The 25,964-nt window shown below is 43.0% G+C and overlaps 3 protein-coding genes across 4 annotated transcripts; all 3 read left to right on the top strand.

The window, feature by feature from the left end:
* The first annotated feature begins 3,609 nt into the window (after positions 1–3,609).
* On the top strand, positions 3,610–4,560 carry LOC113058896 (odorant receptor 131-2-like). Its single transcript, XM_026227163.1, has one exon. It carries the CDS (start codon positions 3,610–3,612, stop codon positions 4,558–4,560), a length of 951 nt encoding a protein of 316 aa, XP_026082948.1.
* A 3,829-nt stretch (positions 4,561–8,389) lies between these two features.
* On the top strand, positions 8,390–9,444 carry LOC113058895 (odorant receptor 131-2-like). The gene has a single exon (XM_026227161.1). The coding sequence runs from the start codon at positions 8,440–8,442 to the stop codon at positions 9,442–9,444; it is 1,005 nt and encodes a 334-aa protein (XP_026082946.1). The 5' UTR covers positions 8,390–8,439.
* Positions 9,445–19,994: 10,550 nt separating this feature from the next.
* LOC113058292 (diablo homolog, mitochondrial-like) lies at positions 19,995–22,283 on the top strand. 2 transcript variants are annotated; one of them, XM_026226058.1, is made up of 6 exons: positions 19,995–20,231; positions 20,316–20,442; positions 20,827–20,949; positions 21,081–21,191; positions 21,374–21,470; positions 21,585–22,283. In XM_026226058.1, the coding sequence occupies exons 1-6, from the start codon at positions 20,104–20,106 to the stop codon at positions 21,782–21,784; spliced, it is 786 nt and encodes a 261-aa protein (XP_026081843.1). In that variant the 5' UTR covers positions 19,995–20,103; the 3' UTR covers positions 21,785–22,283. The 2 variants fall into 2 exon arrangements, with proteins under 2 accessions (XP_026081843.1, XP_026081842.1); XM_026226057.1 differs by having other exon boundaries at positions 20,824–20,949.
* Positions 22,284–25,964: the final 3,681 nt, after the last annotated feature.

Genomic DNA, 25,964 nt, shown 5'->3' with positions numbered 1-25,964 from the left:
ACTCACTGATTTAACGAAATTACAGGCAGAGTTTGCCGACATCTTCTCGCCCCTACCGGGCCGTACTAACCTGATTCAGCACCATATCGAGACCGAGCCAGGCGTGGTAGTTCGCTGCCGGCCGTATTGCTTACCTGAGCACAAGAAAAAGGTAGTTCAGGCTGAATTAGGCGCAATGCTTGACATGGGGTTAATAGAAGAATCCAAGAGAAACTGGGCGAGCCCGATAGGTTTAGTTCTGAAAACGGACGGCTCATTCCGGTTCTGTGTGGATTACCGCAAGGTGAATGCTGTGTCGGAATTTGACGTGTATCCAATGCCACGGGTTGACGAGTTGCTTGATCAGCTAGGCACGGCTCGTTTTTATTCGACATTGGACTTAACAAAGGTTTATTGGCAGATCCCCTTGTCTCCATTATCCAAAGAAAAGACAGCTTTCACAACGCCGTTTGGATTACACCAGTTCGGGGCACCTTTCAGCACCTCATGGATAAGATTCTGCGGCCCCATGCTGCATATGCGGCTGCCTACCTGGATGATATCATTATATTTAGTAATGATTGGCAGCGGCATATGCAGCATCTGAGGGCTGTCCTGAGATCGCTGAGGGGGGCGGGACTCATGGCCAACCCAAAGAAGTGTGCGATTGGGCGTGTGGAAGTAAGGTATTTGGGCTTCCACTTGGGGCATGGACAGGTGCATCCCCAAATTGACAAGACAGCCGCTATTGCGACCTGCCCACGTCCCAAGACCAAAAAGGATGTAAGGCAGTTCTTGGGGCTGGCGGGATATTATAGACGTTTTATTCCTAATTATTCTGATTATTATGTCAGCAGGCCTTTACCCAGGTCAAGGCTGCCCTGTGTGGCGGGCCGTTGTTACACTCTCCTGATTTTTCTCTCCCTTTTCTGTTGCAGACAGACGCGTCGGACAGGGGGCTGGGTGCAGTCCTGTCACAGGAGACAGAGGGGGAGGAATGTCCGGTGCTGTACATTAGCCGGAAGCTCTCGAAGAGGCCGCAGGCCGGGTGTTCAGATGGCGTTGGCCGACTTCCTCTCCAGATGACCGGATGGCTTCCCGGCCTGAGATGAGCGGTGGGGGTATGTGGCAGGGGGGGCGTGGTTTAGCGAAGTCTGCAGTGGGAGAGAGAATCAGGAGACGAGCGGTAAATGAGTGGTTTGGGCAAGAACAATCAACACCTGTCTCTTGTTTCAGTAATTGGTGCGTAGAGAGTATAAAACACCAGGAGAGACAGAAGCAGTCGAGAGAGAGACGGACTGCTGACGCGAACCGGAAACGGAACCGGAACGAGTAACCCGGAAGTGTTGTGCCATCGTGTCTGTGTTGATGTCAGAGTAAAAGTCACCATTGGTCTTTATAAAGTTTGAATTAAAGTTTGAAACATACTACAAATATATATATATATATATTTGTGATCAATAAATGACAAAAGCCTGATGCATAAAATATGATACATAAAAATCTATCTACAGTATATTAATGTATGTCTAACGATTTGATGGACAATTAGTGCTAACCAGACCTGTTGTCACATACTGATAATCTTTTATTTTCTCTATTCCCCTCCCCAAAATATCAAAAAATAAGACATCAGGCTCATCAGGGTTGTCTGTGGGCATATACTGAGGGCCCTGAAGTCTTCACATGTGTTATTGACAGCAAATATGCATCAAGTTGCTTGTAATCCAATCACAATAAACTCAAACCAAATCACATTTCACCACAAATCCAAAGTTTCTAACAGTGTGTTTTGAATGGCTTGTGCACTGATTAGGCCCCAGAAGCCCTTGTGTCATTATAGTGAAAATATTTTGAGTAAACGCTGGCCAAAAGAGAGCAATACTCATGACATTACATTGTTTTTCTAATGAGCATTTTTAAATAATTAATTACAGGTAATACTAAATTCCATCTGGAAGTGTCAAGCTCAATCAATCAAATATTAAAAAAAGTGACACTATTGTTCATATAATCAAGTACCGTCTGACAAACTACAGTCAGACAAACACACATTTATTCACAAAATCCTTTTACTCATGTTTGTGTTGCAAGTGCAAGCTAATGTTCGCAGCCTCAAGTTATAGTCATGCAGCATGTGATGAACTCTGGAAAATCTTAGGCCTTTGTTGTGTCTCATGAATTCACCCCATCATATTTGCACTAGTTTCCACTGAATTGTGAAATTCAACGACTAGGTATATATATAGATACATATATATATATATATATATATATATATATATATATATATATATATATATATATATCTATATATATAAATATATATAGATATATATATATATATATATATATAGTGTTTTAAGGCAAAATTCAGAATGGCAGATACATTTAATAGTCCTGCATAGGAAAATTTGTTTGACTCATATTCCAAATGTAAATTGCAAATGTAAAGAGAGTATTGCAAATGTAAAGAGACAAATCTTGTGATTAGTGTTCAAACATTTAAATGTTATAAGTAAATCTTTCTATTTTTCATGTTAATTTACCTGTAGATTGCGCTGTGCTTAAACTAATAATGTACATACAGGTCATGGCTGTAAAAACACACCAAGCTTGGCCTGAATATGCTAAAGCATTGCAAAGATAAAGCCTTACATCCATTTAGCCATGCTCTTCATGATTCGTTTGCACGTTAATAAAATGGTTAGTCTGATCAACTTGAATTCTATAACTTTTTGTCAGAAATGGTCAACAGATGATTTAGTTGGATGTTCATGAAAAACTGTCTAGGAGGAATTCTGAAACTAAATTCTAAGAACAGTAAAAATTCAGTTGACTTGAGCCAAGGAATCAGAGGAAACAGGAATTTTGCTCATAAGCACGAGTTCAACTTTGGACACTTAGTGGCACTTGAGGGTTTGATTTAGAGACTCCAAATTTCAGACTTTTCTCTATTTGTGTCCCTAAATTTCATAGCTTTCCCTTAGTTCCTAGCTCCTAATAAATACATATCACTGGTTATAAATAGAAACCATGATAGCAGAAGAATTATATTAACTTCAGATTTACATACATTGGATATTTGTATTTGGTTTCAATAGCAGAGAATGTGTACAGTATGATACGGCCAAACTTCTGTGTTACATACAGTATATTAGTTGTTCAGGTTAATGTTTTGCACCTTACTGCATAATTTAAACGTTTTAAACATGAGTGTGTCTCAGTGCGTGACATATATCCCCAACACACAAGCAAATCTAAATTTAGATCTAGATGTCATTAACTAAGATTGTGTCATCCATTAGAGTTTTGCTCTTTCAAACTCTATATAAATGCTTGTTCACAGTTCACTTCATCATCTGGCTTATGCAGGTAAATTTACACCTTAATATATGACTAGGTGTTAAGAATATACAGTACTTTCAGCATATGGTACAGCAAAGTTATGTACAATAACTTGGTTTTCATGTCTTTCTTTGTTGTAAACTGAAAATATGTCAGCATGTGTATTTGAAGTTTAATGATAATTTATATATATATATTTTTTTATTTTATTGTAAGTATTAGTAATTATTTTTCCTAATATGTTGTGTATTATTGTCTAATTTTCTCTCAGATGTGCACACAATGGCCAGTCCGAATGCCAGTGGCTATGAGCAGATGCAACTGATCCAAGCTGACCCTGTCCGGAGGAGCATTTCACTGTTGCTGACCCAGATCTTCGTGTGGCCCTTCGTCTACCTCATCTTCCTCATGCTCTTAATATTCTCTAAGAAAGAGACTTTCAGAACAGAAACACGTTATATATTGTTTGGTCATTCTCTCCTGGTAGACCTAATGTTTCTTTTTCTGACAGATTTTGTGGTGCTCTTATCTTACAACTTTGTTTTAATACCACTGCATTTCTGTATCCCCATCTGCATAATAATGGAAGCAGTCGCAGTAAGTGCACCATTAACCATTGGTGCCATGTGTATGGAGCGTTATGTGGCCATTTGCATGCCGCTGAGACATCATGCAATCTCCACCTCTAGAAGAGCCCTAATAGTGATTATAATGATTTGGATCCTGAGCTCCATAAACCCATTTGTTGATATGTTTATCCTCATTAGCACTGCCTCTCATGAGTACCTGAGTCATCTGACGCACTGCCACTATGAGATTATGATTTTGGAAAGGATACGTCAGTTTGCTAGGGGTCTGTTGTATATTGTGGGGCTCGTGCTGATCTTGATAATTGAAATTTTTTGTTATGTAATGATATACCTTGCTGCACGTGCAGCCTCTGGTGACAAGAAATCAGCATCAAAAGGGCAGCGCACCATTTCCCTGCATATCCTTCAGCTGTTTTTATGTATGGCAGAGGTGATGTGTCCTTACATTGAGGCTGTAGTAATGCAGTATGATATTCAGTCATACTTGACTGTCCGATTTATAAATTTCCTTGCATTTAGTATCACTTCTAGAGCAGTAAGTCCTCTCGTCTATGGCTTTAGAGATGAGAAATTCTATGCAGCTATGGCTTACTATATCAGATGCAAAAGTAATGTAATCTCCGACATTGATAAGCAAACATGATTATCTTCGGTTAAAGCATTTACATGGGAATCTATGTGATTTTAAGGCTAAAAAGTGCTTTTTTTTTTCTTTTTTTTTTTTGCCTGTCTAAGTTTCTATCAAATTGTTATCAAGTAAAATTTGTAACATATCAAAAGTGCAGTTCTTGGTCTAATAGTGATGATCTACAGTTTGAAATTGTCTGCCCAGCAGCAATATATTTGAATATAGAGAGCATTTTATTTACCATACCACATGACTGATTAAGATATTGACATTTATGTTATAGTTTTAAATATTTTGTAAATATTTAAATTTGTTATATTTGTATTATTATTATTATTGTAATCATATATGTCATTGCAGATACTTTATTCACAAATTATTATTATTCATTCTGGACAAAGAGCATCTAATAAATGTCTGTGATTTTTGTTAAAAGTCAGTATATCAAATAATAATACTATAGGCAAATTAATATATATATATATATATATATATATATATATATATATATATATATATATATATATATATATATGTTAATTTTTTTTTTTTTTTTTTTTCAGTTCAGATCAAGCATTTGCATCTGATGTTTTTTCTTTCTGAAATCTCCAAATATCTTTCTTATGTAATAGATCTGTAACAATAACATTTACCATTCAAACATGCAAAGGTTACAGTGAGTGAAACTCAAGACACTTCAACATTTATATATATATATATATATATATATATATATATAGTTCAGATCTAGCATTTGCATCTTATATTTTTTCTTTCTCAAATCTCCAAATATCTTTCTAATGTAATAGATCTGTAATAATAACATTTACCATTCAAACATACAAAGGTTACAGTGAGGGAAACTCAAGACACACCACATTTTTTTACATTTTCTCTTTGATAATTCGTAAGGGACATAATAATAATAATAATAATAATATCAGTGATTTTTTTCACAGTGTGTTTGAAAAATAATTGGATCATATTCCATAATTTAAATATATGGGCAGCAATGTGGGTCTCCAACATTCAGTGAAATACAGTTTATATGACAAAGCAATACTCACTTCACAATGTTCTGTAAATGCAAACACATCTTTTTGATAAAATGGATAACACACCATTTCAGGATCAGAAATTGCCTTCAGCAAATGTATTGTACTACGTATATATGGATGATTTTTTTTTACAAATATTACAGTTAAAATAATAATAATAATAATAATAATAGCCCAACATCAATGCAGAATGATATTGCTATGCAAAAATAACATGACAACATTTAAACATGTTGCTTCCTGTGGCCTATGCCAGCATGATGCTTCACTTCCAAACAGCCCTAATTGTTTTTTGGACACAAATCTCTAAGAACCCAACTTAGGCCTACTTAGAAAACAAACACACAACTGTGAAAAAAAAACCTAGTTCTATTTTGTTGAAGACCATTAAACCATTACGCTGCCTCAGAAGTATGTCCGAAATCAGTTTCATGAGGTGCCTTTGTGCAAAAACGCTGCCTGCAAAGTCATTGCCTCATACGGCATCAATGCAGCAAGTCAGAAAGTTTTCGGATGCAGCCTATGTGTGCACGTGCGTGGATGAGGGCCATCAGGGAAAAACAGAACAGTGTGGAGTAATTTAGTCAAAAACCATGGAAACTACTAAGAAACTAAATCAGGAGACAGAAACACAGGGAAATATAAACCAGAAAAAGAGCATAAACATGACAAGAGGTAAGTTATTAAATTTGCCTCTCTCTAACTCTCTAACTCTCTCTTTAACTTACGGATGTCTATGGTCTGCAGTACGTGTTCAACATTAGAACCCCACTAACTACTACTATACATACTGTACATCATTAGGTTTTATACTTTAGTGACTAGCACCAATTAACTCCTAAAGGGAACACATACATACAGATAATGGCCACAAAATACACAAACATAAAGACATTCAATAAACCAAACAAAAAAGCCTTTAAACTGTTAGCCTCGGCTGTGAACTCAGTCTTGGTTTGGACGGTCTGATTGTGTCTGATTTGAGTGGTCTGATGACCTTTGCCTGTATTTGGACTTCATTTGTGGATTATCTTTTCAATAAATATTGCATTTGAATCTTTACCTTCATGTCCCCATGTAGTTCATGACAGAAGACTTATACAATATACAATATATCCAGCAGTTAGAATCATCCACCTGTGTCAAGGTAATCAATCCCTACAGGACCACATCCAGGACTTGCTGTACATAGAACATTCTTCTGACCTCCCAGACTGTGCGATTTGTTTTGTTATGGACTCAATGAACAATATCAATCTAAATTCATCTGTGATGTTTCTCGAGGGTCACTGACTGTATATATGGATTCTGAACATTTGTTAAGTGGTTCCATCTTAACTGTTGGAGAACCAAAGGAGGACACTTGGGTGGAGGAGGGCACCATACACTGGTGTTCATGGAGCTTGGCCCACCATGGTCACCACCAACATGTCCAGTTATAATGGTTACTAGTCTTGTGCTTTCAGTATCTTCCCGTCCAGTGGATCCCATCCTCGAGCTACTTACCTGTCTTGTCATGGCCAGAGAGGCCATCTCCGGGCTAGTTAAATGAACTGTCATGGCCACGGAGGCCGACCCTGAATCCCTTGTCTGTCCTGTCACAGCCAAGGAGGCCTTCTTTGAGCTCTTTACCTGTCCTGCCACGGTTAAGGAGGCCTTGTCTGAGCTGTTTACCTCTCCTGTCATGGTCAAAGAGACCATCCCTGTATCCCTTGTCTGTCCTGTCACTGCCAAGGAGGCCTTCTCTGAGCTCTTTACCTGTCCTGTCATGGTCAAGTAGACTTCTCTGAGCACCTTACCTGTCCTGTCACGGTCAAGTAGGCCTTGTCTGAGCTGTTTACCTGTCCTGTCATGGCCAAAGAGGCCATCCCTGTATCCCTTGTCTGTTCTGTCACTGTCAAGTAGGCCTTCTCTGAGCTCTTTACCTGTCCTGTCATGGTCAAGTAGGCCTTGTCTGAGCCAAGGAGCCCTGTCCAGACACAACCATGAAGGTTATTGTTGTACTCTCTGCCTGCCTTGACACAACCACAGAGATTGTCCCTGTACTCTCTGTCTGCCTTGATATGACCACAAAGGTCATCCCTGAATTCTTGGCCAGCCATAGTGTTACGGCCATAGTGCCCATTGTTAAACTCTCTTTTTCCGCCTGATTCACTGTAGTGGTTTACTACTCCACCTTCACACTGTGGTGGACATCTGCTCAGTCTGAGCCATCTTTGTGATCCACTGTGCCATCATCTCAGCTGAAGTGAAGCTCCATCAGCTCCACCCTGGTGCTCCACTGTGGGGATCTTCGGTCCCGTCTGCTCTGCTGTGGTGGTCTTCTGCTCCATTGTGCAGTCCATCCCATACCATTGAAACTCTGTCATGGAAGATTAGAATCTGGTTTAACAGAATTGTTGTGCTTTCTCTTCATTTCTACTCTTGTTTGTGCGCTTATCTAGATTTGGACTTTTATTGCATATTGTAAATAAATAAAAGGTTTATGTATGATTGTGTGTCAGTGATCCATGTCTATCCCCAAACACAAGCAATCTAAATTTAGCTCTAGATTTCATCAACTACGCTGATGTCATCCACAGGAGTTTTGCTCTGTCATACTCTATATAAATGTTTGCTCACAGTGCAAATCACCATTTATTACACTTGATATGTCCATGGCTCCAGAATAGAACCTTATTGTCAGCAAGATTATGTCATATTTTGATGCAACTGATTTCATTACCTTCAATCATGTAAAAATTAGATTATATATACTTTTTATGGCTACTTAAATATTTGAATATTATTGATAATTTATCTTACAAATATTTATTTCTCGAGGGTTTATTCATTTATGTCTTGTGTGTTTTGGTTGTCTAATTTTCTCTCAGCTGTGCACACAATGGCCAGTCCGAATGCCAGTGGCTATGAGCAGATGCGACTAATTCAAGCTGACCCTGTCCGGAGGAGCATTTCAGTGTCACTAACTCAGGTCTTTGTGTGGCCCTTCGTCTACCTCATCTTCCTCATGCTTTTAATATTCTCCAAGAAAGAGACTTTCAGAACAGAAACACGTTATATATTGTTTGGTCATTCTCTCCTGGTAGACCTAATATTTCTTTGTCTGACAGATATTGTGGTGGTCTTATCATATTGCTTTGTTGTAATACCTCTTCGTTTCTGTATCCCCATCTGCATGTTGTTAGGGGCAGTCACAGCATGTGCACCACTGACGATTGTAGCCATGTGTATGGAGCGTTATGTGGCTATTTGTATGCCACTGCGACATCATGCAATCTCCACCTCTAGAAGAGCCCTAATAGTGATTTTAATGATTTGGATCCTGAGCTCCATAAACCCATTTGTTGATATGTTCATCCTAATTAGCACTGCCTCTCGTGAATATTTGTCTCAACTAACATACTGCCACTATGAGATTATGGTTCCAGAAAAGATGCATCAGTTTGCTAGGGGTATGTTGTATATTGTGGGGCTTGTGGTTATTTTGACAGCTGAGGTCTATTGTTATGTAATGATATACCTTGCTGCACGTGCAGCATCTGGTGACAATAAGAAATCAGCATCAAAAGGGCAGCGAACTATTTCCCTGCATATCCTTCAGCTGGTTTTATGTACGGTTGAGGTCATGTGTCCTTACATTGAAGCTGTAGTGATGCAATATGATATTAATATATACCTGATTGTCCGATATGCAAATTTCCTTGCATTTAGTATCACTTCTAGGGCAGTAAGTCCTCTTGTATATGGATTTAGAGATGAGAAATTCCACACCGCTCTGATTTATTATATCAGATGCAAAAATAACACCATCTCATCTGACACAATTAAACAATCATGATTGTCTTTAAGTAAAATCTTTAACATTAATAATCCAGTCGAACTAGATTTTTTTACGTTTTAAGAGCGCCCATGTGATTTTAACATGCCTAAATTCACATCCAAATGCATGCCCAGTACTCCATAATATTTCATGCAATAATAATAATAATAATAATAATAATAATAATAATAATAATAATAATAATAATAATAATAATAATTAATGTTAACTATATATATATATATATATATATATATATATATATATATATATATATATATATATATATATATATATATATATATATATATATATATATATATATATATATATATGAAACCATCCAGAATTTGTATTTGCCTGGCCAAAGAGGTCTTTGCAAGCTTGCCTCTCACATTCATTGCTTAATATCGACCTCTGCTGACCATATTAAGCATTATTACACTTCTGCTTACATTACTTGCTTTATATTCAGATAGAATTTCTTTGACCATAGGAATTATAACATGCATTACAAGCATGGCTGTTGTGAAACCCTGTGGATTTTCTGAACCCTTGTTATTTATATAAAAAGAAATATACTTATGAAATATTGCATTTATATGGTTAAGCTTGAAAAAAATAAGTGTATCTGATGAAAATCTATTTTTTCTTTTTTTTTAAATAAAGGAAAGCACTTATAGCACACAGCAAGCATTTTAAAATGTATTTTGGAGCATTCATGTGAACATCATTGACATGTCAATCAAACATACAAAAATGTAAATATGCACTAATAAACATTATTCAATTAATTAAAATTTTGGATTATTAAATCATCAGTCATTTGTTCTTCCAAAGTTTTCCAGTATAATGTTAGGACATTTACAATACAAACAAGGGTCACACTTAATGCTGCACACTCTTAGGAATAATATGAGGCGTTACTACAAGTGTCACACCCTATTGAAATATTAAAAATAAATATGATCATATGCCATAATTTAAATACAATAGATGAGGAGCATTGTGGTTCAGCAATGCAAGCAAATCAAGTAAGGGATAATCAATGGCTAGCTGTGCAGTAAATCATTTTAGTGCACAACATGGAAATGAAGAATCACCCGATGCAAAGCATCACATAGTTTATATGATGGTAGAATATTCACATATATTCATATATCCCTTTTAAGAACATATTACTCACAAAATGGTTTGCACACTGTTTCATATGGTTATAGCAATCGGTTAGATCATAACATCACAAATAAACAGCTCTTGTATCTGAACCAGAGTGGTTTCGCATCTCAAACATTGTTGTATGTATTGTGGTGGAAAAATTCATTTAACATTGCTTCTGTTTGCCTATATATGCATGTGTTTTCTTAGAATTATTGTGTGGTTCAGAAGGGTGACACCTGGGTGGAAAACAGATGTCTGAGTATGACCTGAGAGGGTCATTGGGCCATATAGTGGGGGGACAATGCCTGAGGATGACCTGAGGGGGTCACCTGAGTCCTAAATGTGTAAGAAACCGCCCATAGAGAGTGTTCCTTGTTATGTGTGGACAGTTACAGCTGTTCAGTCTGTATAACCTTGGAAGCAGCAGAGGTATATAAGGTGGAGGACTGCCCTCTTCCTGGGTCGGTTTCACTCTGCAGGAACTCAGTGTTGCTGTATGACTGTCTGACCTTCTTTGCAAAGAATAAAAGCTTTCCTTTTTAATTATACCTGAGAATGAGTCTGTCTCTTATGGTGATGAGAGTTGATTTAAATTTTGCCACGACAGTATACATATTCAAATAGCCTAAATGAGTAATGAAGATAAAGTTTAAACTAGCAATTATTAAAAACAAACAAAAAAGAAAACAAATCTGCAATATCATTCAAATTAAGGTTGCGATAATGCCAACATGTTTGCTATGTGCCTATAATCAAAGACTTAAGATTTACCAAAGACTATGCCCTCCTATTAATTTTTTTCCTTTGCCATTAAACAAAAATCATAGGAATAATCAATATCTAAATTAAATCTCTCTAAAACACTTTAAGCTGGATATATATACCATGTAAAATTTTACATTTTATAACATCTTTAATATGCTAATGTTAAGGAAGCAGATGGACAACCAGGTAAACAATAGTGAAGGTGGTTTATTATGAACAGCAGAGTAGCAGAATGAATGGACGTGCAGGAATGAGTGAGTGTCAGAGTTCTGGTGTGAGGAATCCTGGAGTTCGATCCTTGAATGGATGACAGTTCTTTCCTTGGTAGGAATAGCGGAAGGCGCTTGCCAGGATGGATTTGAACTTGGGTTGTGGTGGATGACAGACTGATGGCACACACACCACTGAAAGGACTGACTGGATTATGGCTTGCACGCTCCTGGAGAGAGGATCTTGACAGACTGTGATCGGCAGCGAATACTGGTAAGTAAACACAAGAAGATTTGATTAGTGACACTCGGAGAGAGAAGCATTATGAGTTCGCTTCGAACAAACGAGCCCGGACAATGAGAGGTGCGTGGTGTGTGCTTAAGAAGCAGAGTGGCTCATGGAGTGCAGGTGTGTATTGTCAGAACTCAGGTGACTGTGATCACTGGGTGATTGTGGTGGAGGAACCTGGCCAATCCCTGACATTACCCCCCTCCCCAGGGCCCGCTCCTGAGGGCCGAGGTCTCCGGTGCCATGGTGGTCTCCCTCGTCCACGAGGTGCAGGGTACTGAGGATGGTTGGAATGGAACTCCTCCATGAGTGTGGGATCTAGGATGTCAACTCTCGGGATCCACGATCTTTCCTCTGGTCCGTATCCTTCCCAATCGACAAGATATTCCAATTGACCATTGCGATGTCGGGGCGGCAGGATTTCTCGAATGGAGTAAACGGACCCTTCCTCCAGCATCAAGGGGGGAGGGGGTTCCTCTTCGTGGCCAGGTTCTGTGGAGGGAATAAGTGTGAAAGGGTTTGAGCAAGGATACGTGAAATGTGAGGTGAATTCTGTATTGCGGTGGTAGCTGGAGTTTAAAGGTGAAGGGATTGACCTGTTCCAGGATGGTAAAGGGGCTAACAAACCTGGGACTGAGTTTTTGGAGGGGAGTCACAGACGAATGTCGCGAGTAGAGAGCCAAACCTTATCTCCCGGAACATAGACTGGGCCAGAAATCCTCCTCCGGTCAGTGACTGTCTTGGATCTGCGAATTGCCCTCTGCAGATGGTGGTGAGCTTCGTCCCAGACTCTCTCGCTCCACCGAAACCAGTAATCTACTGCGGGGACCTCAGATGGTTCATCATCCCAGGGAAATAGAGGGGGTTGGAATCCAAGGATACACTGGAATGGTGTGAGGGCTGTCATGGGTTGCCGCAGTGAATTTTGGGTATACTCCGCCCAGCACAGAAACTGTTTCCAGGAGTTCTGGTGACCATTGCAGAAGGTCCTGAGGAATCGTCCCACTTCCTGGATTTTCCTCTCCATCTGGCCGTTGGTTTGAGGGTGATAGCCAGAGGAGAGGCTAACTGTCACACCTAGGAGTTTAAAAAATGACTTCCATACCCGGGATATGAATTGGGGTCCTCTGTCTGATACAATATCCTCTGGGATCCCATAATAGCGAAAGACGTGATTGAAGAGAAGTTCGGCGGTCTCCAGGGCAGTGGGGAGACCTTTCAGTGGTAATAGTCTGCAGAACTTAGAGAATCGATCTACTATGATGAGGATGCAGGTGTTTCCATCCGACAAAGGTAAGTCCGTCATGAAGTCAACTCCTAGGTGTGACCAGGGACGGTTAGGGATTGGCAAGGGATGGAGCTTTCCTGCAGGTAGGTGTCGGGGACTTTTGGACATTACACACTCCTTACAGTCTAGGACATACCTCCTCACATCCCTTGCCATGTCCGGCCACCAGAAGCGCTCGGATAGCAGCGAGAGAGTGTTGTTGACCGCGGGGTGCCCAGTGCCCAGGGAGGTGTGAACGATGTGAATGAGATCTACTCGTTGTGTCCTTGGAACGAACTGGCGATTAGGAGAGCAGCCCGGCAGAGGTCGGGGATCAGGAGTGGTGACGGCTGGAGGAGCGGACCATTCGATGGGACTGATAATGATATCTTCGGGTATTATGGTGGTAGTGGTCTTGGATGTTTCTGGAGAATCATATAATTTGGGTAAGGCATCGGCACGGACATTCTTAGGGCCAGGACGGTAAGTAATGGAGAAGTGGAACCTTGAGAAAACAATGACCACCTGGCTTGAAGGGGACAGAGTCGTTTAGCGTCACGGAGGTACTGGAGGTTTTTATGGTCAGTGATCACTTGAAATGGATGGATGGCCCCTTCCAACCAGGGCGAGCTTGATGGCCAGGAGTTCTCGGTTACCGATATCGTAATTCCTCTCTGCCAGGCTAAGCTTCCGTGACAAGTAGGCACATGGATGGAGTAATTTGGGTGTCCCATGATGTTGAGAGAGGACGGCTCCAATTCCGGAAGTCGAGGCGTCCAACTCCACGATGAAAGGGAGTTCTGGGTCTGGATGCGTCAGGAGAGGAGCTTGTGTGAAGGCGGATTTGAGGGATTGGAAGGCTGCGGCCACTTCAGGAGTCCAGAGAAGATTCTTCAGTTTACCTTTGAGTAAGTTGGAGAGAGGAGTGGTGATGATACTGTAGCCTCGTATGAAACGTCTGTAAAAGTTGGCGAATCCAAGAAATCTCTGGAGTTCTTTGATCGTGGTGGGTTCTGGCCAGGTAGTGACTGCAGCCACCTTCCTCTCATCCATGCGGACCCCCTGTCGGTCAATGACATAACCCAAGAACTGGACTGATGGGAGATGAAATGAACACTTCTCGACCTTCAGGAAGAGGTGATGTGCTCTTAGTGCGTGGAGGACCTCCGTAACGTGGTGACGATGCTCGACTTCATTCCGGGAATAGATGAGGATGTCATCTATGTAAACAATCACGAAGCGATGCAGAAACTCCCGGAGGACTTCATGTATGAAGTTTTGGAAAACGGAAGGGTCGTCGACTAAACCATATTGCATAACCAGATATTCATAGTGGCCAGTAGGGGTCACAAAAGCGGTCTTCAATTCATCACCTTCACGTATTCTCACCAGATTGTCAGCGATGTGGAGGTCCAACTTAGTGAAGATGGTAGCAGATCTAAGTTGTTCGAGGGCAGCAGGAACGAGAGGAAGGGGATATTTGAATTTCATGGTGCTTTGGTTAAGGGTCCGGTAATCAATGCATGGCCGTAGCCCTCCATCCTTTTTGGCCACAAAAAAGAAACCGGATGCTGCGGGAGATGTAGAATGCCGAATATACCCTTGACTGAGAGCCTCCTGAATATAGTCCTCCATGGCCTTGGTCTCTGGCAGTGACAATGGGTAGATCTTTCCTCTGGGCAACGGGGCATTTGGAATCAGGTCAATGGTGCAGTCCCATGGCCGATGAGGTGGTAGCTGGGAAGCTCTCTTGGGGCAGAAGATGTCTTGGAAAGACGAGTAGATGTCAGGAATCTTTGTGGACTGCTTATTGAGTGGACTTTCGACTGACGTGACATAGACTGTGACAGGATTCGGAATCGGTCGAGGAAAAATCGGGAAACATTTTGGTGAGCATTCTTTGCCCCACTTTATCACTTCCCCGGAGCCCCAAGAGATGATGGGATCGTGCTTCACCAGCTACGGCCGCCCAAGTATGACATCCACGTTGGCTCTCTCCAGAACCAGCAGCTGAATATCTTCCTTGTGTAAGGCTCCGATTTGAAGTGTAATGGTCTTACATTTCCGGTGAACACGTGGACGTGCAGTGAAGAACTTGGTTATGGGTTGGATCTGGTAAATACTGGACAAGGCTTCGGTACGGAGCTGGAGCTGGCGACAGAGGGACAGAGGGCGACAGAGGGTCCCCGAGATGAAATTTCCTGCTGACCCGGAGTTGATGAGAGCGTGAACTGAAACAGAGGATGTGTGGGTGGTTAACTGGACACAAATAGTGAGAGGATGCATTTTTTCATCATCAGTATGGAAAACACTCACCGATGTTCGTATGGCACGGATTGTCCAGTAGCTCCACAATATATGCATAGACCCTGGGTCAGCCTCCTCTGTCGCTCAGGATACACTGGAATGGTGTGAGGCCTGTCATGGGTTGCCGCAGTGAATTTTGGGTATACTCCGCCCAGCCCAGAAACTGTTTTCAGGAGTTCTGGTGACCATTGCAGAAGGTCCTGAGGAATCGTCCCACTTCCTGGATTTTCCTCTCCATCTGGCCATTGGTCTGAGGGTGATAGCCAGAGGAGAGGCTGACTGTCACACCTAGGAGTTTAAAAAACGACTTCCATACCCGGGATATGAATTGGGGTCCTCTGTCTGATAAAATATCCTCTGGGATCCCATAATAGCGAAAGACGTGATTGAAGAGAAGTTCGGCGGTCTCCAGGGTAGTGGGGAGACCTTTCAGTGGTAATAGTCTGCAGAACTTAGAGAATCGATCTACTATGATGAGGATGCAGGTGTTTCCATCCGATGAAGGCAAGTCCGTCATGAAGTCAACTCCTAGGTGTGACCAGGGACGGTTAGGGATTAGCAAGGGATGGAGCTTTCCTGCAGGTAGGTGTAGGGGACTTTTGGACATTACACACTCCTTACAGCCTAGGACATACCTCCTCACATCCCTTGACATGTCCGGCCACCAGAAGCGCTCGGATAGCAGCGAGAGAGTGTTGTTGACCGTGGGCTGCCCAGTGCCCAGGGAGGTGTGAACGATGTGAATGAGATCTACTCATTGTGTCCTAGGAACGATTAGGTGGGCAGCCCGGCAAAGGTCAGGGAATAGGAGTGGCGACGGCTGGAGGAGCGGACCATTCAGCGGCGGTAAGTTTGCCAGATTCAATGATCATAGGTTCTGGTTCTGGAGGGCTGGTGGCTTCAGATGGGCAGAGGAGTGCATTAGCGTTAGAATGGGACTGATAAGATTGTATATGATCTGAATATCTGATAGATTGCTGTATGAATTTTTCAAGCCCCATATTGTCATCCAATGGGGCCAGCTGTAGACGGAGTTGGGGTGCAAGACCCAGCCGGTAGGTGGTTAGTAAGGATTGCTTGTTCCATCCGCTAGCTGCAGCTAGAGTGCGGAAATGAAGGGCATATTCATGAGTAGACATCGTACCTTGAGATAAATGATAGAGTTGCTCACCGGCTGATATCTCTCCATCCGTTCAGCCGAATACTTCCCTGAAGTAGGAGACGAATGCTTGTATAGAACTGATGGCTGGGCCGGCTTGCTTCCAGATCGTTTCGGCCCATTGGAGAACTGGACCGGTGAGGAGAGATGTGATGAATGCTATTTTTGACCGGTCGGTAGGATATAGAGTTGGTTGCATCGTGAATATTAGGGAGCATTGAAGCAAAAATCGGTTGCATTCATCTGCTCCGCCAGAGAAGGGCGCCGGTCGGGCCCTGGGACTGGAAGATGCCGTGGCTAAAGAAGTGCTCGGTGGTGGTGGTGCCGGTGGTGCAGGAGGCGTGATGGTAGGAAAGGATGTTAAAACCCTCTTCAAAGAATCCACCAGCTCTTGGAAGGGATCTGGAACACTCATGCTGTTTTGCTGTCATTTTGGGTCCGGGCTTCTGTTAAAGGGGGAGTGAAATGCTATTTCATGCATACTGAGTTTTTTACAACTGTTAAAGAGTTGGATTCCCATGGACAAAGTTTCAAAAATTAAGTTGTACGTTTGAAGGAGTATTTCTGTTCCAAAAATACTCCTTCCGGTTTGTCACAAGTTTCAGAAAGTTTTTTTCGAGTATGGCTCTGTGTGACATTAGATGAAGCATAATTTCCTTATATGGGTCTTAAGGGCACTTCTCCCGGAAGAGCGCGCGCTCCCGTATAGCAGATCAATGAGAGGCTGAGCACAGACAATCACTGATCAGAGCGAGAGCGTCGCGAAATGTCACAAAAGGAGTGTGTTTTTGGTTACCAGGGCAAGACAACCCTGCACAGATTACCAAAGAAAAAACAGCATTAAGGGACCAGTGGATGGAGTTTATTTTTACAGAGCATCAACGGAGTTGTGCAAGTGTTTGTGTTTGTTCCCGGCATTTCGAAGATGCTTGTTTTACAAACAAGTCCCAGTTTGACTACGGATTTGCGTCTCGTTTATTTCTTAAGGATGATGCAATTCCAACAAAAAAGGGTCACGATCGTGTGTTGGAACCGCAGGCGGTGAGTAAAACTGCTTAAAATATCTCTGCCTCCTTGTTAGTGCGTCCGCCTCCCATCGGAGACCGGGGTTCGAGCCCTGCTCTGAGTGAGTCGTTGCTGCTCTCGTTCAGTTTCAGCCTCGGGATCTGATTCTGGATCATAAATAAACGGCTGAATCTGACTGTTAGCCATGGTTTGTTTTGGATGATGATTTTTTCCTCAAGGTAATGTCAGCTTCCAAACGCTCTCAACGCAAAAGCCGACTGGCGCTCGTGATTCTTTAGCTCCGCCCACACGGTGGAGTTATGGAGGATGCAGTACTACTCTGTAGGTACTCAAGATTAACAGGATATTGAGTGAAAACGAGCATTTCACCCCCCCTTTAAGCATTGTTACCCTTCTATTAACATTACTTGCTTTATATTCACTCATTATATTCACACATTATTTTTCAATAACCTTTCTCTAATTTTAAGAATAACAGTATCTCATGCATCACATGCATGATGACTATTATGAAATGGATGTTATATGTGCAGCATGCAGGCGAACCACTGCATTTTCATTTTTATTATGAACCCTTTTATTTATCAAAATAAATTAATAAATTAATGAAATTAAAGTTATTAGTCAGCACAGTCTCTGTTTAGGCCTCTTAGGGAAAAAATGATATCAGTGATTACTTCAAGTGTTAAAATATAAAAAATAAATATGATCATATGCCATAATTTTACAGCAGTGTGGTTTAGCAACACGAGCAAATCAATACAGTTTATGTTATGCTATTCATATCCTTGAAGGACAAACGCATACTGTATAACTCACAAAATGGTTTACACACTGTTTCATTACAAAGAAACAGTCTCTGTATCTGAGTCAGAGTGGTTTCAGCATTTTAAATATTACAATAATTGCATGTATAAATGAAAAGCCTAAATTAATAACTTGGACAAATTGATAACGAGGACATGCAAATTAAAGTTGCGTCAACGGCAACATGTTTGCTAAGTGTCTGTGATGTTATGTGGCCTTTGCATGTCACTGTGACATGATGCAATCGTGCGTTCCAAACAGCCTTTATTGTTATTTCTGTGTATTCTTGTGGTTTGGACCCTGAGCTCTATAAACTCCTTGTTTACCTGTACATTCTCATACTAGTGCCTAAGATAAGTACTTTCTGAACTCGCTTGGCAGGTTTCATCACTTTTTAAGGGTGTTCTTTTTGTTGTGTACATTTTCTTTTTATGAACAATCTTTAAAAGGGATTTTGAAGGTGTTTTTTAAAGCAAATGGTTTTTGTGGAATTTTTGCACCATAAAAAAGATGTACCATAAGATAACTTAAATACAGATAATGTAAACTAAAGATGACAATATTTCCCCACATATCTCTCAGTTTTTTTCCTCTAAGTGTAAATGAAATAATATTAATAATAATAATAATAATAAATAGTAAAATAAATTAAACTTTGACTCAGTAATGATATTTTAAATAGATCAAAAGTGACAATTAGGACATTAATAACCTTACAGAAGTTTTTGTTTCAAATAAATACTCTTCAAACTTTCTCTTCATCAAAGAATCCCTAGAAAATGTATCTCGGCTACCACAAAAATATTAAGCAGCACTGTTTTCAACATTAATAATAATAAGAAATGTCTCAAGAGCAGTTAAACAGTATTTACTGCATTTTTTATGAAATAAACACAGCTTTGGTGAGACTTCTTTCATCTAAATGTTTTAATGGGAATGTTTGCTATATATATATATATATATATATACATATATGTATGTGTGTGTGTGTGTATATATATGTATATCCCTTGAGGCATGGCAACAAGAACAGTACAAATAGTCCTGATTTATTGTCTCCCAGCATGCTGATAGGGAACAGTTGAGAAACTGTTCAGACCATTTCACTTTGACTTTTCAAAGCTGAAAGATAAATGATTGGTTTAGATTGATTGAAATGGTCTATCAAGAGCTTTCTTCGGGTCTTCAGGTATCAGTGAACCCAAAGTAAACATACAGTAGTTACGCTCCGTGCATTGTCATGATAGATATATTTTTGTCCAGTTTTGTTCTTCTTCTTATCATGTGAACTTGTTTTTCTGCCATCCCCTTTAAGACGTGCAGGCCATGCTCATCAATGTTTGTGCCTGTTATGTTCTCAATGCACTGTGATATCTAGAGGTGTGTCACATGTGTGCAGCTCAACCACTGAGAGCTCACTAATGTTTACCACAGCCTGTTACAACCTTTGTGCAAATGTGCGTCAAACCCTATCTTTCCTTGAACTTAAATCGCTAAAATCAAGATTAAAGGTCCAAATAAACGGATCAATACACTGCATGGAGGGCAGGGTCCTTTAGCAGTATATAAATACTGGCGGGTGCAATGCTATCAGCTTAAAACATTGAAGGGCTTCACTTAAAGACCAATACGGGCTGAAGGGACATTCCTACAAGTATTTTGTTAAATTAGTAAAAGAAGAGGCAATATGCAGGCTTTTAGAAACTGTGGTTTGTGTGCTAGTGGAAGTCTTCTTAAAAGCCGTGCTGACTTCTTGGTAGCCCGGAGAAACCTGGCTGTCCTGCGACTGAGTGCTGCATGCGTTCAACTCCTCAAGTAAGTTTGTGTCCATATTGGGCTGTTTTAAGTTATTTTCAATTAAGCTCTATGGTCAGTCTAATTTATGTTCTTATATCAAAGGGACAAGGCCAATGTGTTCTGCAGGAATCCTGCACCTCAGCATCTCCTGCGCCTGCCGGAGGTCGCCCGATCCAATAGAGTCACGTTCAGTCTCGCCAGCAGCCTCTGTGCGGTACCTTTTACACAGGTAACCTTAATGTATAAACATTCAAATGTTGCATATAGACTGTGAACAAATTACAAACTTGTGAAACGCTTGTATATAGAGTGTAAAAATAATAAGACAGAAATATTTATTGCAAAAGTATATACATACTATATGGTCATTACTGTATATTTTATGTTCTTTATAGAAAACTACTTTTTACAAGAACACTTTTATAACATTAGGGTTTAGGGTTATAGATATCAGGGTTATAAGAATGAGAAAGATACTACACTGGTCAAGCTGGATGTTTATTATTTATGGAAAAGAGTCGTTTTGGGAGTCAAAAATATGCAACGGGTTCCCGATACTATTCATTACTTTTGTGACAATGGTAATAAATTGCATCCCTTTTTTCTTCAGCAGGCTGAAAACCTTTCACATGAATCCCTGATTCGTCGGGCCTCATGTCTGGTCACAGACAGTGCTAACACGTACCTCTCTCAGACCACACTGGCTCTTGTGGATGCCCTCACACAGTATGCCAAGGTAAGACTTGTAAACAAACCTATAGTTCACTCAGTAAAACTAGCTTCACTATGTGTCGTTCACTTGATTGCTGACAAAGATGTTATATTTGTAATAAAATATCATTAATTTACTGTATCTATTTTTCTTAGGAACTACATACACTCATTGCCCTTCAAAAGCGATATATAAACTCAATAGGAAAGCTGACCCCTGCTGAAGAGGACAGCATTTGGCAGGTGATCATTGAACAGCGAGTGGAGGTAAATTATGTTCCTTTCAATTGTTTATTTATTTTTTTGCAGAACAAGGTCTGCTTTAGTTTATCTAAGTGTTATTTACATTTTGCAACAGTACAGATCACGATTAAGACAGACAAACAGGCCTTGTTGATATCAAAGTAACTGATATCAGAGTTTTCACAGTGTTTTTCCTTTTTTTTCAGGTTAGTGATAGATTGGAAGCATGCAAACGCTTTGAGTCGAACTGGATGAATGCCATCAACATCTGTGAGTTGTCAGCAGATGCAGCCTACAATTCAGGTATGTTAATAAATGATCCTTAATTATTAAACCTGAAATAAGTTTGACCTACTGTGCAATTTGAAAGCATTTATTGTACAAATGATACATGGTCTGTGGATTGATTTTTTACAGGAGCAGAGCATGCATGCACCGCAACAAAGACTAATCTGCAGGTGGCACAGAGCAAAGTGGAAGAGCTTAGAAAGATCTCAAAAGAAGCAGATAAAAAACTGGCCGAAACGAAAGCAGAAGAAATCCAGAGAATGGCAGAGTTTGCCTCTAGCATTAGCATTCCTGATCTGGAAAATGAGGCCTACCTTCGCGAGGACTAGAAAAATAAGTGACATTTGTATTCTGTAGCCAGCAGTGAATCACTCGGTGGGAATGACTGAATCAGGAATGCACCTTTATACTGTATATATTTGCAATCAATATTGGTTAATTAATTAATGGTTATTTGAAGACCTCATTGAATCAATATGGTTAATGTTCATAATGATAGAGCAGAAAAAAAACAACAACAAAAAAAACAACAACTGTATTATATGTTTAAGTGATTAATGCAGCTTGTAAGATCATGCATATAAAATGCCTGTAGAGCAGACGCCTGCAAAGAAATGATGAAACAATGAAACAATGATTTAGTATTTGTATATATGTATATATTTTTCATATTTTTTGTTTATTTTCAGTGCAATTAAAAGTGTTAATGCAACAATGAGATCATATCACATGTTGTGATATTGCTGTGTATTCAAAGTTGCAATCAATCTGTTTTATATTTCTAGAGATCACCTGTTATTTATTATTCTAATAAATGGAAAATATATATAGAACAGTTTTTGCAAAATGTATGAATTCCAATAAATTATTTTCTTGAACTGAATTATGGTGTCTGCAAATTTGACAACGAATATATATATATATATATATATATATATATATATATATAATATATATATATATATATATATACATATATACATATGTATTGTCACGGGGTGAAGAACCACTCGACAAGAGGTACGTGAAATCAAAAGCCCCGGAGGGTGGGTTTATTGAAAAGTGAAGGGTGCCTGGTGAAGTGTCCTGATCTGCTTTCCGCTGGTTGGTGCTCCCCGTGTGCTCTCCGTGCTCCTCTGTGCCAATCAAGGGGAAAGTGGGTGTCCTGACGTGCTCCAAAGGGTGTGGGCTGTCGGTTACTCGCTGCTTTCTGTGGGGATAGGAGAGAGGGGTTAGTCCAGCTTTGCGTTCTGGTTGAGAACCTCTTCTCAGTGCAACATGTGCTGCTTTTCAATGTGCTGGCTGATGGGGAGCAGCTGTGACCGATCAGCCGGTGACGAGGACGTGCAGGTGTTTTGGTTTGGTTTCCAGGGCGACGCTGATTCCTCTGGGAGTGCTCGTCACATCCCCCCCCCCCCTAAGCGTCGTTCTGGTCCTGCGAAGACATGTAGAAAGTAGGGTTGAGATTAGGGGAGGGTGGGGAATGACCCCTGACAGACCTGCATAAGCTGTCCAGATCCGGGAGAGGCCATCGGCGTTCGCGTTGGCGGCCCCAGCTCGATGGCGGACTTCGAAGTGGAAGTCCTGGAGCGCTAGGAACCAGCGAGTCACCCTGGCGTTGGTGTCCTTGGCGCGGGCCATCCACTGTAGGGGCGCGTGGTCGGTTACCAGGGTGAACTTGCGGCCCAGGAGGTAGTACCGGAGCTCCAGGACTGCCCACCTGATGGCCAGGGCTTCCTTCTCCACAGCGGCGTATTTCCTCTCGGCGGGGGACAGCTTCCTGCTGATGTAGATGATCGGATGCTCCTCACCTTCCTGAATTTGGGAGAGGACCGCTCCTAGTCCTGTGTCGGACGCATCCGTCTGCAGCAGGAAGGGGCAGCTAAAGTCCGGGGCGCGGAGTACCGGCGAGGACGTGAGGGCCGCTTTCACCTGGGAGAAGGCTTCTTCCGCCGACGGGGTCCAGCATACTTTCTCCGGCTGCCCCTTCCTGGTCAGGTCTGTCAGGGGGGCGGCTAAAGAGGAGAAGTTGGGGATAAAACAACGATAATAACCCGCCAACCCCAAGAAGGCTCGTACCTGGGTCTTTGTCTCCGGTCTTGGTGCGGCGTGGATGGCCTCAACTTTCTTCTCTTGCGGCCGGATGAGTCCTCGGCCGACTTGATAGCCCAGGTACTTGGCCTCAGAGAGGGCTAGGTGGCATTTTCGGGGGTTGGCGGTAAGTCCAGCCCGCCGGAGCTCCGAGAGCACCCTCCGCAGACGATCCAGATGTTCGTCCCACGCCTCGGAGTGGACCACGACGTCATCCAGGTAGGCGGCCGCGTAAGCTTGGTGAGGCCGCAGGAGGATGTCCATCATCCGCTGGAACGTCGCGGGGGCCCCATGTAGGCCGAAGGGAAGGGTCCGGTACTGCCAGTGGCCACTGGGGGTGGAGAAGGCGGTTTTCGGCTTGGCGGCCTCGGAGAGCGGTACCTGCCAATAGCCCTTGGTTAGGTCTAGGGTGCTGATATACCGGGCCCTTCCTAGCCGGTCCAGCAGTTCGTCCACCCGAGGCATGGGGTACCCGTCGAATTCGGAGACTTCGTTCAGGCGGCGGAAGTCGTTACAAAAGCGGAGGGTGCCATCCGGCTTTGGGACCATCACAATGGGGCTGGACCACGGACTCCGGGATGGTTCTATTACCCCCAACTTTAGCATCTGTTGGACCTCTTCCTCAATAGCCTGCCGACGAGCCTCCGGGACTCGGTAGGGCCATTGCCTAACGACGACTCCTGGGGGCGTCCGGATATGGTGTTGAAGCACGTTGGTCTGCCCGGGCTGAGAGGAGAACACATCCTGGAACTGACTGACCAGGTGCTGCAGCTCCGTCTTCTGGGCAGCCGAAAGGTGGGGGTTGATATCCACAACCACGGGCTCGGTGAGGCTTAGGGCAGCTACTTGGTCCCGGGTCCCCACCCATTTCTTTAGGAGGTTGACGTGGTAGAGTTGCTGCGCCTGCCGTCGTCCCGGCTGTCTCAGGCGGTAAGTGACCGGTCCAACCCTCTCGACGACCGAGTAGGGCCCCTTCCAGGAGGCCAGAAATTTGCAGGCGGAGCTGGGGACCAGGACCATGACGCGGTCTCCCGGTTGGAACTCCGTGGCTGGGCTGTCCGGTCATAATGACGTTACTGCGCTTGTTGGGCCCTGGTGAGGTGTTCCCGGACTAACGGCATCACTCGGTCGATCCGTTCCCTCATTTGCCGGACATGTTCGATGACGGTACGATGCGGGGCCGGCTGCTGCTCCCACGCTTCCCGGGCCACGTCCAAGAGGCCCCGGGGTTGACGGCCAAACAGGAGCTCGAAGGGGGTGAAGCCAGTTGAGGCCTGGGGAACTTCGCGGATCCCGAAGAGCACGTAGGGGATCATGAGGTCCCAATCCCGCTTGTCCTCCGCCGCCACACGTCTGAGCATTTGCTTGAGGGTCTGGTTAAATCTCTCTACGAGGCCATCAGTCTGGGGGTGATAAACAGTGGTCCTCAACTGCTTCACCCGCAGCAGCCGGCAGAGGTCAGCCATTAGCCGGGACATAAAGGGGGTTCCCTGGTCAGTCAGGATCTCTGAGGGGAGGCCGACTCGGCTGGCCAACAGAAACAGCTCCTGGGCGATGGACTTTGCGGTGGCCTTCCGCAGGGGGACTGCTTCTGGGTACCGGGTGGCATAGTCGACGATGACCAGGATGTGCTCATGCCCTCGGGCAGACTTCGGCAACGGCCCCACTATGTCCATTCCAATCCGCTCGAAGGGCACCTCGATGATAGGCAGCGGGATGAGCGGGCTGGGGGGAGGAGTCCGGGGCGACGTGGCCTGACAGGTCGGGCAGGCCTGGCAGAACCGCTTTACCTCGGCGTCCAGGCCCGGCCAATGGAAACGGTCGCGGATGCGTTGGGCAGTATTGGCTGCCGCGAGGTGTCCTGCCATGGGGTGGGAATGGGCCAGCTCCAGAATGGTCTCGGTCTTGGCACGAGGCACAACTAGTAACTTTTTCTCCTCCCCCCTACGCTGGGCGACACAATACAGCAGGCCATTCTCTACGACAAAATGTGGGAGAGGGTGGGGCCGGGGGAGGACGTCCTCTCCATCCACGACTCGCACCTGGCTCCAACAGTGCTTGAGTCGGTCGTCCTCCCGCTGTTCCTTGGCGAAAGAGCCCCCTCCAGCGGCCTGTTGGTAGACATCATAAAACAGATTAGTAGATTGGGAGGGGGCCTCACCTTCTCTCCCACTGTCGGAGACGAGCAGGGCCGGTCGGCGGCGGGGTCCAGGCGGCCGCCTCGGTCTTCGACGGTTCCCCTTGGGGCTGGCAGGCTGAGCAGCGGCGGACAGCAGCTTCTCGAAGCCGGGCCAATCCCTTCCAAGCAGTACGGCCACCGGCAGGTCCTTCACCAGGCCTACCTCCACTGGCCAGGTGCCTTGGGGGGACGAAATGACCATCTCACGGGCCGGTACTTGACGAGTGTCTCCGTGCACA

The sequence above is a fragment of the Carassius auratus genome, chromosome 40 (genome assembly GCF_003368295.1).
Source record: "Carassius auratus strain Wakin chromosome 40, ASM336829v1, whole genome shotgun sequence".
Taxonomy (NCBI): domain Eukaryota; kingdom Metazoa; phylum Chordata; class Actinopteri; order Cypriniformes; family Cyprinidae; genus Carassius; species Carassius auratus.
This window is presented reverse-complemented; position numbering and strand designations above follow the sequence as displayed.

What these genes read in the sequence shown, in the direction of transcription:
- LOC113058896 (XM_026227163.1), top strand. Translation starts at nt 3,610, where the DNA reads ATGGCCAGTCCGAATGCCAGTGGCTATGAGCAGATGCAACTGATCCAA.
- LOC113058895 (XM_026227161.1), top strand. Translation starts at nt 8,440, where the DNA reads ATGTCTTGTGTGTTTTGGTTGTCTAATTTTCTCTCAGCTGTGCACACA.
- LOC113058292 (XM_026226057.1), top strand. Translation starts at nt 20,104, where the DNA reads ATGCAGGCTTTTAGAAACTGTGGTTTGTGTGCTAGTGGAAGTCTTCTT. An exon ending in GCATGCGTTCAACTCCTCAA is followed by an intron (nt 20,232 to 20,315) that starts GTAAGTTTGTGT and finishes CTTATATCAAAG; the next exon opens with GGACAAGGCCAATGTGTTCT. An exon ending in AGATGCAGCCTACAATTCAG is followed by an intron (nt 21,471 to 21,584) that starts GTATGTTAATAA and finishes GATTTTTTACAG; the next exon opens with GAGCAGAGCATGCATGCACC.